The sequence below is a fragment of the Prorops nasuta genome, unplaced genomic scaffold, assembly GCF_024137725.1.
Source record: "Prorops nasuta isolate Cenicafe-Biocafe unplaced genomic scaffold, Cenicafe_Pnas_1.2 PNAS00022, whole genome shotgun sequence".
NCBI classification, from domain to species: Eukaryota; Metazoa; Arthropoda; class Insecta; order Hymenoptera; family Bethylidae; genus Prorops; species Prorops nasuta.
In genome coordinates, this window is record NW_027116819.1 from 1,462,859 (window position 1) to 1,476,047 (window position 13,189).

A 13,189-nucleotide genomic window follows, 5' to 3' on the forward strand; every position below is an offset into this window, starting at 1 on the left:
TTATCTCCTATAGATACTATTTTATTGTATTTAGTTAATTTACCATAACTTATCAAGTTTTTATCCATCTCTTATACATAATACACATTTGACATTTTATTCGTTTTCATTTGACCATAAACTTGAAAACTATGAATAATACTACCTATCTTAGTTGCTTTTAAATAACGACCATCGCCAACTTTTACATTTACAGACTCTTTGAGATCAATACATTCATTAAAATATTTATCATTATTGACAATATGGTCCGAACAGCCACTGTCCAATAGCCATTCAATTGATCCTTCGCAGTTATTTACCTCTACGCATGGTTTATTTATTATAGATTTACTTATTAATTCCGCTCTAAATCCACTCATACCATTATCATTGGACTGTTGTTGATAGCTTTGATGACCTTCATATTGCTCATTCCTGTTCCACTGTTGTTGATCCGATCTTCTACCATAAACTTGACTTCTTTCATTATTTCGATTATTATTCCATTGTTTTATTCCTCTTCTTTGTTGATTATGTTGCTGATATTGATGACCACCTCCTCGCTGTTGTAACCCATAGTTCCATGATTTTTCTGTTCTTCCTTCTTGTGTAGTGTTTCGTGATCTGCACTGGGCCTTAAAATGACCATACTTCCCACACTTAAAGCATTTTATATTTTGCTTCTTCTCTACCTTAAATACATTAGAATTGCTTTTACATTCTTCTTCTTTGTTTTTTAATTCATGCATTATAATTTTATTCTTCACATATTCTACGGTCTGCTCAGATTCTTTTAAAATATCTACTAAGTCTCCAATATAACTAAGAGAACTTGGTAGCATTTTGATCATGTAGCTTAGCTTTTCTTTTTCGTTTATATTTGCTCCAGCACTTTTTAATTCATTTATTAATTTTTCAAATTCGGTAAAAAAGGTACTTGATTCATTAAAATCTTTCAGCTTTAATTTCTCCAGCTTATTTCGTAGACATATTTGCAGTGCTGTTGATTCCTTCAAGTACATTGCATCAAATTTTTGTATAATTCCACGAGCAGTTTCCTCATTCTTCACAAATTGTAGTTGATCGTTTGAAATGCCATTATATATATAATTCATGGCTTTCAAATCCTTTTCCAACCATACATTTTCAGACACTTGTGCATCTCTTTCTCTTTTAATAACCTCATCACACTTTTTTAGCCTTAGAATTATCAAAATTCTTCTTTTCCAGCAGTCATAGTCCTTGCCGTTAAATATTGGAATCCGCAGATCATCCTCCATTTTGAATAACGTTAATTTTCCAAACAAGCTTTCTTAATTTTTTTCAGATACGAAACCACTTTCTGCTACCATGTTAAGAAAATACACCAATACTTAGTTTAATCCACCTTTATATATTCCACTTTTAATACATATTATCTTTTATAACAAAATAATTATAAAATACTTGTGTTATTTCTAGTAGCATGCTTCCACTGCGCCACTGCTACGGGAAGAAGAAGAAAAACGGAAAAATTAGCAGCAGTACCACCAGTTACATAAATCCCTAGCTAGTACCACCAACCTATATATGGAAATTTACTATATTTTCACAATTTCGAGCTAAAAAAGAAATTAAGAAAACTAAATCAAAAATCAAAGAAAGAAACTTCCATAACTCCCTCAAACTCGAAGAGTTTCCGAGTGGAGATGAACGCTCATGAGGAAGAGGTTCAGGAACCTGTTCCTGACGAGTTATTAATAGGTGAGAAAGAATTGCTGGTGTGCAGGGACGAGTGCCCTGACAAATCCAGACGTTTTTTTTCGCTGTCGTGCTAGGACGGGTACCTAGACAAGTACAGTCGTATATTTCTGTTATGTTAAAACATATTGTATTTACATTAATACGGTTGTTTTAATTTGACCAATTGTAGATGCAGAGCAAGAAGTCTTGATACTGGACCCTGAGGGTATCCTAGAAAATCAAGAAAATGAAAACACTGCATTACATACAGAGAATTTTATGCCTATAACAGAAACTGAAGTAGTGGAATTCGATTGCTTGGACGAAGACATTTTAAATTTATTAGGAAAAGATTCTACGAAATCAGGGAAGGTAGAAGCGAAGTTTCATCCTTCTTTGGAGAAACGTTGGTGGTTCTGGCTGGAGTCAGGTCTTCCTAAAGAGGAAAAACTAGAACTCCTAAAGAAGTATGAAAGGCCGATTTTATTTGAAGCTCCTAAGCTTAATAAGGAGATAACATCTCTGATAGGCGAAACAGGCATTAAAAGAGATAACTATTTCTGTGATCAGCAGAATTCGTTGGGTTCAGCCTTAGTGTCGTTGGGCACAACAATAACTTCACTCCTTAATAGTGAGGACCAATTAAATAAGATAGAGTTACTTGAGAGACTAGGAGACACAGGTAAACTCATGTCTAACCTCCAATTTGAATTGACGAAGGTCAGGAAATCCTTTATTACACCAGGTTTAAGCAAAAGCATGAGATCCTTATTTTCAGATAGAAAATCGGGTACCTGGTTATTTGGTCCGAATCTAAGAGAAGACATTAAGGATGCCAAGTCAATGGAGAAGCTAGCTCAAGAAATGAAAGGGTCAATCTATAAGAAACCCTTGCAAGCATCGGGAAATTTAAACTTCAAAGGCCCGTTTGCGAGAAGATTCAATTACAGTCAAACGGGCTGGAGGAACAAGAATTACACCCAACGACATTATTATGCAAAAACGGGAAAATTCCAATCGAAGTCTCCCAACGTGAATCATCAAGTGAAAAAGGACCAATTCAAGAAAACTTAAAAGAAGTGAGTACAAGAGCGGGTCGTTTGAAAAGGTTCTATGAATCATGGAAAACAATTACATTGGATAAATTTGTATTAGACTGTATTAGAGGTTACAAAATTTTATTCAATTGTAAACCAAGTGGTTTTGAAAATAGAATGGAACCAAAGAGATCAGATCAAGATTCTAGGGAAATTGGTTTAGCTATAGAAGCTCTTATAAAAAAAGGTGCAGTAGTACAGTGTAAATTTCAAGCAGGCCAATTCTTATCGTCCTATTTTGTAATACCAAAGGCAAATGGAGGTAGGAGATTTATACTCAACCTCAAAAAACTGAATTCTTTTATAAGTACAAGTCATTTTAAAATGGAAGATATTCGTACCGCAATTAGATTAATTAGAAAAAATTTTTATATGGGACTTTTAGATTTGGAAGATGCTTACTTTCTGGTCCCTGTCCATAAAAACTGTAGAAAATACTTAAGGTTTAAATTTAAAAATATTACTTATGAATTTACTTGCTTGCCTTTTGGTTTATGTACGGCACCATTTGTATTCACAAAGTTAATGAAACCGGTGGTTGCTAGGCTTAGGGCTCAAGGTTTACTATCGGTGGTTTACTTGGATGATTTATTATGTATAGGACAAGATGAAATCTCATGTAAGGAGAATATACATAAAACGGTTATATTGTTGGAATCATTAGGATTTATAATTAACTTTCAAAAGAGTAAACTTTTTCCCTCAAGAGAATGTCAGTTTTTAGGATTTATTATGAATTCAATTGAAATGACGTTGCAATTGCCTGAAAAGAAAAAGGATGTCATTAAGAACACAGTTAGGAGTTTAAGCAGGAAAGAGGTATGTTCAATTAGAGATCTATCACATGTAATAGGCTTGTTGGTAGCGGCTAGTCAAGCAATAAGATATGCTTGGACTTACATTAGAGGTTTAGAAAATTTGAAATACGTGGAATTAGCAAGGAATGGAAGAAATTATGATGCAACAATGACCTTATCAACACAATCGAGAAGAGATTTATTATGGTTTGAAATGAATATTGATTCTGTAAAAAACACAATTGTTAGAGATTGTATTGATTGTGAAATTTATACGGATGCTTCTACTTCAGGTTGGGGAGCGTTATATGGTGATAAACGAATTCATGGCTTTTGGTCAGTAGAAGATTTGAAAAACCATATCAATTTCTTAGAGCTATTGGCAGTTTATAAAGCGCTCAAAACTTTTTCGCCATTATTAAAAAAGAAAAATATTCTACTAAGGGTGGACAATACCACCGCAATAGCGTATATAAACAAAGCAGGAGGTGTAAAGTTTGAACATTTGAATAAACTGGCTAGGGAAATCTGGCAATGGGCAGAAGAAAACGATGCATGGCTTTTAGCATCTTATATTCCTTCCAAGGAAAATAAATCAGCGGATGAATTGTCTAGAATTTCCAATATGGATGTAGAATGGGAACTTGCATCATATTATTTTGATCTAATAATACAGAGGTTCGGTGAACCTGAAATAGATCTATTTGCGTCCCAACTTAATAAAAAATGTGTAAAATATTTTACGTGGCAACAAGAACCAGGGGCATTTACGATAGATGCGTTCACTATGTCCTGGAAGGATATGTATTTATATGCATTTCCCCCGTTTTCCATGGTTCTAAGAACTCTAATGAAAATTATAGAAGAGAAAGCGGAGGGCATTGTAGTGTTACCAAATTGGCAGGGTCAACCCTGGTATCCGCTATTTTTATCCATAAGTATAGAATATATGATATTGGGACCTGATTATGAGATGCTACTATCTCCTTGCAGATCTGTCACTCATCCGTTAGCCCAGAACCTATCACTAATTGTAGCCAGGGTATCAGGCTAGCTTTTCTAAAGGAGAATATTGAGGAAAGCACGGTTAATATTTTGTTAGCCTCGCTAGCAGATGGAACGAAGAAACGTTATGAAGCTAATTTTATTAAATGGAAACATTTTTGCGATAAAACCAATACAAATCCATTTCAACCATCATCGGAAATAGTCTTAAAGTTTTTTACGGAAAAGTTTAAAAATGGGGCATCTTATGGAATGCTAAACATGTATCGGGCGATGATCTCTTTTATATCGAGAGGTGCCTTAACCAATAACAATATAATTTCAAGATTTATGAAGGGTGTATGTAGGTTGAGGCCTCAAAAACCTAAATACGAATATGTTTGGGATGTGTCTCTAGTGTTAGAAGTTTTAGAGAAATGGTTCCCATTAAAAGATTTAATGTTACAGAAGTTATCAGAAAAGACACTCATGTTACTAGCACTGGCTACTGGACATCGAGTTCAGACTTTAGGCGCAATTAAAGTTAGGGATATAAAAATCGGTATCAAGGAGGTAACCATACATGTAACAGGGTTTTTAAAAACCTCGGGTCCTGGCAGGAGTCAACCCTTAATAGTCTTACCATTTTTGACGGATAAGCCAGAGTTATATGTGGCTGGTACGTTAGTACATTATTTAAGTTTAACTAATAGTTTAAGAGAAGGCATAGATAGTCTGTTTATTACGCATAAGAAGCCATTTAGAGGAGCATCGACTCAAACACTTAGCAGATGGCTCAAGGCAACATTAACAGCTTGCGGGGTAGATACGTCAGTTTTTAAGGCGCATTCAGTTAGACATGCGTCAACGTCGAAGGCTTTTTCTAAAGGAGTAGATATAGAGTTAATTAGAAAATCGGCAGGATGGACAAAAAGATACCAAGCTTTTCAAAAATTTTACAATAGACCTATTCAAACAGTTGACAATAGTTTTGTTGCTTCAATACTAACATAAATGTTAAATTCAAAAATTATATTATATTTTTTGTTTTGTTTGTGTATTCAAGTAGTATGAAGCTTTATTAATAAAGGAAGATTGAAGTCAAAATTTTGCTAAGCTCTTAAAATCTACATTGTAATCTCGAAGTACGAGGCTTGAAATGTAATTGGGTGATCGAACGAGCTTCGCTTCGCGAAGCTCGTTCGATCATAATTATATGAAAGCCTCGTACGAGAAGATTACAACCCACCCTCGGATAAACCCAAATCCCTAGAAAAATAAAAATAGCAAAATTTTTTGTAACTCTGAAAGAAAGTGAGGAAGTTCAGGATATAGGTAGGTATACGGGTAGTGCATACACTACATAAACATCTAGAAGGGCTTCATCTTTGATGTTTTTTGGATCTGAAAATTGCGACATCTAGCGGGAACAAGATGATACTACATTGTAATCTTCTCGTACGAGGCTTTCATATAATTATGATCGAACGAGCTTCGCTTCGCTTCGCGAAGCTCGTTCGATCACCCAACTCTTGGCGTGGCGTCACGTAGAGCTACTGAAGCATCCGTGAAAGCACCCCACTTCGGCCACTTCTGCCTCCTCGAACGTTGCACGCATACCATTACTGCAGTACGTGCATGTTTCGGTCTCCTTCGTATAGCTCCGGTATATTTCGAGTACGAGAAAGAGAGGTATACTTTTCTCGGACCTCTCTTTCTCGCGCTCCACCTTCGTTCGTTTAGCCAACGAGTCTAAACGAGAGAAGCCGAGCTAGCCGAAGAAAATTATGAAATGTCTTTTTCGCGGCCAGCTATGATAAAAGCTGACCACACGCTAAATGAGAATATAAAGATAAAATATTTATAAACAAACAGCCATTAACTTATTAGATTTTATAATAAATAAGGAAATGCGATGATATTACGTAACATTGGTCAATTTTCTTAAGACTCATATGTAACGTATTATTGTTAAAAATATTTTATTTTCTTAATTTATTATTTAATCTAGTAGGTTAATGGTAATAAAAAAAAAAATTCATGACGAAAAAAAAAAATTAAAAAAGTTTGCATGAATCTGCGGGAATCGAACCCGAGTCCGCGTAAGTAGCAAGCAAGCGCCTTATCATCTGCGCTACGGGACGCACTTGTCAACCAAGAAGCTTAGTGGCCTGTTAGATCGATGGAAGCTTTCTCTATGAAATTCAATTTACAGAATAAAATATCAATTATAATCGTACATATATTTATTTCGCATGTCTTTTCCTAATGAAATAAAATTTTTTTTTGCATATTTCTAATCATTAATGACTTTAACAGCTGTAGCTTCAAAAAGTGACTCCAACATTACGAAGAATATTTTTGATGGCTGTGGAATTAAAAATAAGTAACCCAAGATTTGTATTAGGGATTTAATTTATTATTTCTATTGCAATCAATTTATTTTGAAATAGCTCATATATAGAAGAACGATTTATCGTTCTTCACAAGTAAACGCGCATGAGAGACTGACAGAGATGAGACGATGTAGCCAAACAAAGTATTTATATAACATATATACTGTATTAAAAGGCTATCAGAATATAAAACTTACATATTGAGTAAGTACAACAGAGATAGCCTGTGTTATGCAGCGAACAGGTAAACTAAAGCGTGCGCTAGAGAGAGAGCCCGCTATTTAAAGTGCGAGAAGAAGACAGACTGATAAACACACAACACTCGGTTAAATGCCGCAAAAACCAAAGGCTATTGAACCCACAGTAATTGCTTCGAAATCAAACAGCTGATCTGTCAAATAGATCGAAAAATGATTCCTTCTTCTCTAATATTCACATACGGAAGGAGAAAATTATTTTGACTTTTAACATAGCACAATTGAAAGTGACAATATTTCTTAAAGATATAAATGCATATATTAATGCTCTGTGGATATAATAAGTATTTATTTTAGCAGACACATAAACATCCACTGTTATTATCGGACAATCATTTTCTGATTACATCTGTATTGATATTTATTAACTCCTTTGTGTTTCAAAGTTAAAGGAGTAAATGCTTTAGTATCCGAAAGATACTTATATATGTATCCAATGATTTAATAACCAACTGCTTTACATTTATTTTAATATTTATTGGGATGGGATTTTTTTTTCTTTTTTTAAAGAGGTTAAAATGCCTTTATGCACACCATCAAGCAGACTTATCATTATAAAAATTGTCTCCTTGTTGGTAGTGTGGGACTCATGACCCCCAGGAATTACCATTGCTCCGATTATTTCAAAGTTGGTTCAAGCTCCCTGGTTCTTTAAGGTCTAAACACTACCCACTAAACAATCCTCCTTTCATTACTCCTTACAATTGTAATGATTTTATTCGTATTGCTTTGCAAAGTAGTCGCTCAATGCAGACTGAAATTATTTATTATTGCTTTGCAAAGTAGTCGCTCAATGCAGACTGAAATAATTTGTTGAAGCTTTGCAAATTAGTCGCTAAATGCAGACTGAAATTATTTATTATTGCTTTGCAAAGTAGTCGCTCAATGCAGACTGAAATAATTTGTTGAAGCTTTGCAAAGTAGTCGCTAAATGCAGACTGAAATAATTTGTTGAAGCTTTGCAAAGTAGTCGCTAAGTGCAGACTTTCCTTTCACATTTTATTCTACTTCGGTATCATCATCACTATCTTCATATGCATGCAGATTTAAGTTACTTTTAGCTGTAACAAGTTTTGAAGAATATAATGAATTTTTCATTAATTCTAAGTGCTGTTTGGTTACAGTCATTGATAGTGATGTTTCTTCTTTGGATCGAAGTGCGTATTTTACTACGCAAATTGCATTCAATGTTTCATGTGAAAGTTTATTTCTTTTTCTTGTTTTACTATCAGGTATGATAGAAAAACATCTTTCTGCTTCCGCGTTTGAATGAGGAAGAGATCTTACTAAATTTAGTAATGCTCGTAATTGTGGATATCTCAGCTCTTTATTGCTATTTTTTGCTGAACATATTGCTTGCCACATATTATCGAATGATAATTTCGACCAGTATGTCTTTACATCATATGTTTCATTAGAATACAGAGATGTCCATTCAATTTTGATTGAATGTTCATCAAAATATCCTAAACGACGGCAAATTTCCAGTAATTTTATACTACTGGTTTCTCGATCCTCATCAAACAATGCTTTTTCCATTTGAAATATATTTAGATTTTCCAAAAATTTATCAAATATTGGAAAACGATTACGAACCTCTTGACTGGCTTTTATCAAGAAAGATAAACAGTTTTGACGAATTAATTGAATTTGTTCTTCGTTCAATTTTTCTTCAATCAATCCATCTTCTAAATATTCAGCACAATCAGGGCCGATATCTATTGACTGAAGGGGAAGCTGGTTATCAGTTCTTCCAAAATCAATATTCCGTAAATAAGGAATTAAGATTTCATCTTTTAATAAAGCAGGCTTGATAAATTTTTGTAACAAAAACATTAAGAATTTCATGCACAATTTATGCAGTACATGAATTCTAGTTTCGCTTGCTTGAAAAAATGCATTAAAAGAATTAAATTTTTTCAATACATTTTCCAGAAAATATAAGTAAGCCTTTGTTTCTGGATTATTCATTGATAAAAGCATTTCTTCTGCTTGACTTTTATTTTCTGACATTTGTTCTAATAAAAAAGTATGAATAATGTTCCATTGTTCTAAAATCCGTTCTATGCATGTATGACGAGAGAGCCAACGCGTTTCTGCATATTTTAATAAATTTTTAGTCTCTTTCTCAAAAGACTGCTGAAAATCTTTAAAAATAGCTGTCCTTTTAGGACTTCCATTTATAAAAGTGACTATCTTTTTTATAAAGTTTCCGCATTCTACTGGCAACGTTTTACATGCATTAGAAGCTACTAGTGCAGAGGAGTGACTAATGCATGGCATTGTTACAAATCGTGGACAATTCTTTAAAAGTCTAGTTTGGAAAGAATCGTTCTTTACAACCATTACCGATGCATTATCACAGCTTAATCCAATTATCTGTGATATTGGTATTTCTTTTTTTATAAGTTCACTACTAAATGCTTTAAACAGTTTATCTGCTGAACAGTCGCTTGCATCTAAGTTTATTAATTGAAGTAAATTTACTTCCACGCGTAATGATTTACTGTCCACGTATCGCGTAAGTAGTGTCATTTTTTTCTCATTACTAATGTCTGAAGTTTCATCCTCAAATACGGAAAACTTATGATTTTGTAACTTATTAGTTATCCGTGCAGTTTCATAAGGACATAAGACATTAGTAATAATATTTCTTAGTTTTGTTTTCCCCAAAGACATTGATTGCAGAACATCCGGTTCCTTACCAATTTCTTTGAAGATTGTCAACAACTCTGCACTGTACGTAAATGGAATATTATGTTCCACGAAGAAAGTTGCTAGCTTGATTTCAGCGACTTTAACTTTATCATTGAAATCAAGGTGACCTTCTTTAGAAGTACCAGGATATGTCATTTCCTCGTCTTCTACAATATCTAATTCTTTTATTTTTACTTTATGAATCTCGGAATTAGCATGCTGAATGACTTTTGCTTTACCGGATTCATAATATTTTTTGCAAGCAACGCAAAAAAATTTATAATTGTCGTTGGGGACGCTCCGTAGCCAAATCTTCCAAGAAGGGTTTTCATCAAACCATTGAGGTTGAAAACGCTTCCGTCTGGAGATTAATGATTTCCCCTTTTCTTCCATTTTCTATTTATATTATTATTAATATATTGTACTCACAATATTAATGTATTCCTCTACAGGTAATCCTTTATCGTTTCTTTAATAAAAATCACTAGTCACCAAAGGTAAAACACTTGAATGAACCTAGTAATTATTATAAATATCTTTTCAAAAATTAATAATTTTTGAAAGGCACAACACGCTCACTTAATTACTCAATATTTGTGTAATCTTTATTCGCGTTATTATTTTAAGTCGTTCAATGTAGACGATTGAAACCGACTGAACGATGAATATATACATTAGCTGGAGAATCATGTTATTGTTTGTATTTTCTAATAAGAGATACATAATACATATAACTGGATCATCCTCCTTAAGCCTTAAGCGTTAGCCTTTACCGGTATCAATTTGGTGCGAAAGTAAACAAATATTGACAGCCCGTGTGAGGTCTGGTTGAAGTAGACGTCTCATTTCCAATGGATCAGCTGGCCCGTCAGTTTGAAGCGTAAGTACTCTAACTTCATTTTGTCCTAAATATTCAGATTTAATGACAAATTTTAATACTTAAAAACAATTTATAATAATATATTCGTTTGAGTGTTACAATTAAAAATTTTATCTTTAAAATATCCATTTTCTAGAATTTGAGAGATAATCGCAATTCTTATCAAAACAGTGTATATTATTCTTGGTTTAAAATTTCGTTTGTTTTGTTTTCCAGAATGCCATACATAGAGGAAGCCTCAGAAAGTAAGCATATTTATCTCATAATCTAAATAATTTTAAATTATAAAATTATATTAATTTTTTATTATAATTTTTATCATCAAAAGACGACAACCCCAGCATTGGCGACCGGCTCCAAAAGTTGGAGCGAATGGTGCGCGCATTGCTGGTGCGCCAGCAGCAGCAACAGCCACAGCAACAGCCACAGCCACAGCAGCAACAGCAACAACAACGGCAGCAACAGCCGCAGCTGGAGTGGCCGGGAGAAGGGCCCTCCCACCCACAAAACAATGTGGGTGAGGGTGTGGGGCAGGCGGTGGCCACAGACGAGCGAACCCGTAAGCATACATATTTATTAAATTATTAAAATTATCATACCCGCAGTCCACTGGTTGAAATAGGTATAGGTTCATATTCATTCCTTAATGTATAAAAAATTGCAATAAAAAACTGCAGTTGTTGGAAGATTAAAAATTCTTAAAAATACTGTTGGCCATTTGTTAAAATCATTTAAATTTTCTTGAACTCTGTATACGTTTATAAATAATTGTACTTAAATAAAAAAGTAAAAATTCTCTTATTAAATTAACTATTAATTTATTGCATGTATTATATTGCAGGAACTTTGCGAGGGGGTAAGGCCCGGCGCCATTGGGCGCAAATGCGCGGTGGAGGAGTTGGGAGAGGAAGAGGAGGAGGAGGATTTAGAGGAAGGGGAGGATTCAACGGAGGTGGTGGAAGAGGAGGATGGAGAGGAAGTGGAAGAGGTGGAGGAAGAGGGAGGTGCGGGGAAATAAAAAATTTTTATTTCAATTTTTAAATAAAATTTATATTAAAATGTAATCAGGTCTACTTATTCATCTTATCCTATCCCATTTTCGTAATAATTCTTCGAATTTGTGAAGGGTTATGAAAGGAGGATTGTTTAGTGGGTAGTGTTTAGACCTTAAAGAACCAGGGAGCTTGAACCAACTTTGAAATAATCGGAGCAATGGTAATTCCTGGGGGTCATGAGTCCCACACTACCAACAAGGAGACAATTTTTATAATGATAAGTCTGCTTGATGGTGTGCATAAAGGCATTTTAACCTCTTTAAAAAAAGAAAAAAAAATCCCATCCCAATAAATATTAAAATAAATGTAAAGCAGTTGGTTATTAAATCATTGGATACATATATAAGTATCTTTCGGATACTAAAGCATTTACTCCTTTAACTTTGAAACACAAAGGAGTTAATAAATATCAATACAGATGTAATCAGAAAATGATTGTCCGATAATAACAGTGGATGTTTATGTGTCTGCTAAAATAAATACTTATTATATCCACAGAGCATTAATATATGCATTTATATCTTTAAGAAATATTGTCACTTTCAATTGTGCTATGTTAAAAGTCAAAATAATTTTCTCCTTCCGTATGTGAATATTAGAGAAGAAGGAATCATTTTTCGATCTATTTGACAGATCAGCTGTTTGATTTCGAAGCAATTACTGTGGGTTCAATAGCCTTTGGTTTTTGCGGCATTTAACCGAGTGTTGTGTGTTTATCAGTCTGTCTTCTTCTCGCACTTTAAATAGCGGGCTCTCTCTCTAGCGCACGCTTTAGTTTACCTGTTCGCTGCATAACACAGGCTATCTCTGTTGTACTTACTCAATATGTAAGTTTTATATTCTGATAGCCTTTTAATACAGTATATATGTTATATAAATACTTTGTTTGGCTACATCGTCTCATCTCTGTCAGTCTCTCATGCGCGTTTACTTGTGAAGAACGATAAATCGTTCTTCTATATATGAGCTATTTCAAAATAAATTGATTGCAATAGAAATAATAAATTAAATCCCTAATACAAATCTTGGGTTACTTATTTTTAATTCCACAGCCATCAAAAATATTCTTCGTAATGTTGGAGTCACTTTTTGAAGCTACAGCTGTTAAAGTCATTAATGATTAGAAATATGCAAAAAAAAATTTTATTTCATTAGGAAAAGACATGCGAAATAAATATATGTACGATTATAATTGATATTTTATTCTGTAAATTGAATTTCATAGAGAAAGCTTCCATCGATCTAACAGGCCACTAAGCTTCTTGGTTGACAAGTGCGTCCCGTAGCGCAGATGATAAGGCGCTTGCTTGCTACTTACGCGG

At 33.9% G+C, this 13,189-nt stretch overlaps 2 protein-coding genes across 2 annotated transcripts; one reads left to right on the forward strand and one right to left on the reverse strand.

The window, feature by feature from the left end:
* The first annotated feature begins 1,670 nt into the window (after positions 1 to 1,670).
* On the forward strand, positions 1,671 to 5,596 carry LOC136781449 (uncharacterized). Its single transcript, XM_066740356.1, has 4 exons — positions 1,671 to 1,725; positions 1,895 to 2,576; positions 2,627 to 4,481; positions 4,592 to 5,596. The coding sequence occupies exons 1-4, from the start codon at positions 1,671 to 1,673 to the stop codon at positions 5,594 to 5,596; spliced, it is 3,597 nt and encodes a 1,198-aa protein (XP_066596453.1).
* Positions 5,597 to 8,234: 2,638 nt separating this feature from the next.
* LOC136781450 (zinc finger MYM-type protein 6-like) lies at positions 8,235 to 10,325 on the reverse strand. The gene has a single exon (XM_066740357.1). It carries the CDS (start codon positions 10,323 to 10,325, stop codon positions 8,235 to 8,237), a length of 2,091 nt encoding a protein of 696 aa, XP_066596454.1.
* Positions 10,326 to 13,189: the final 2,864 nt, after the last annotated feature.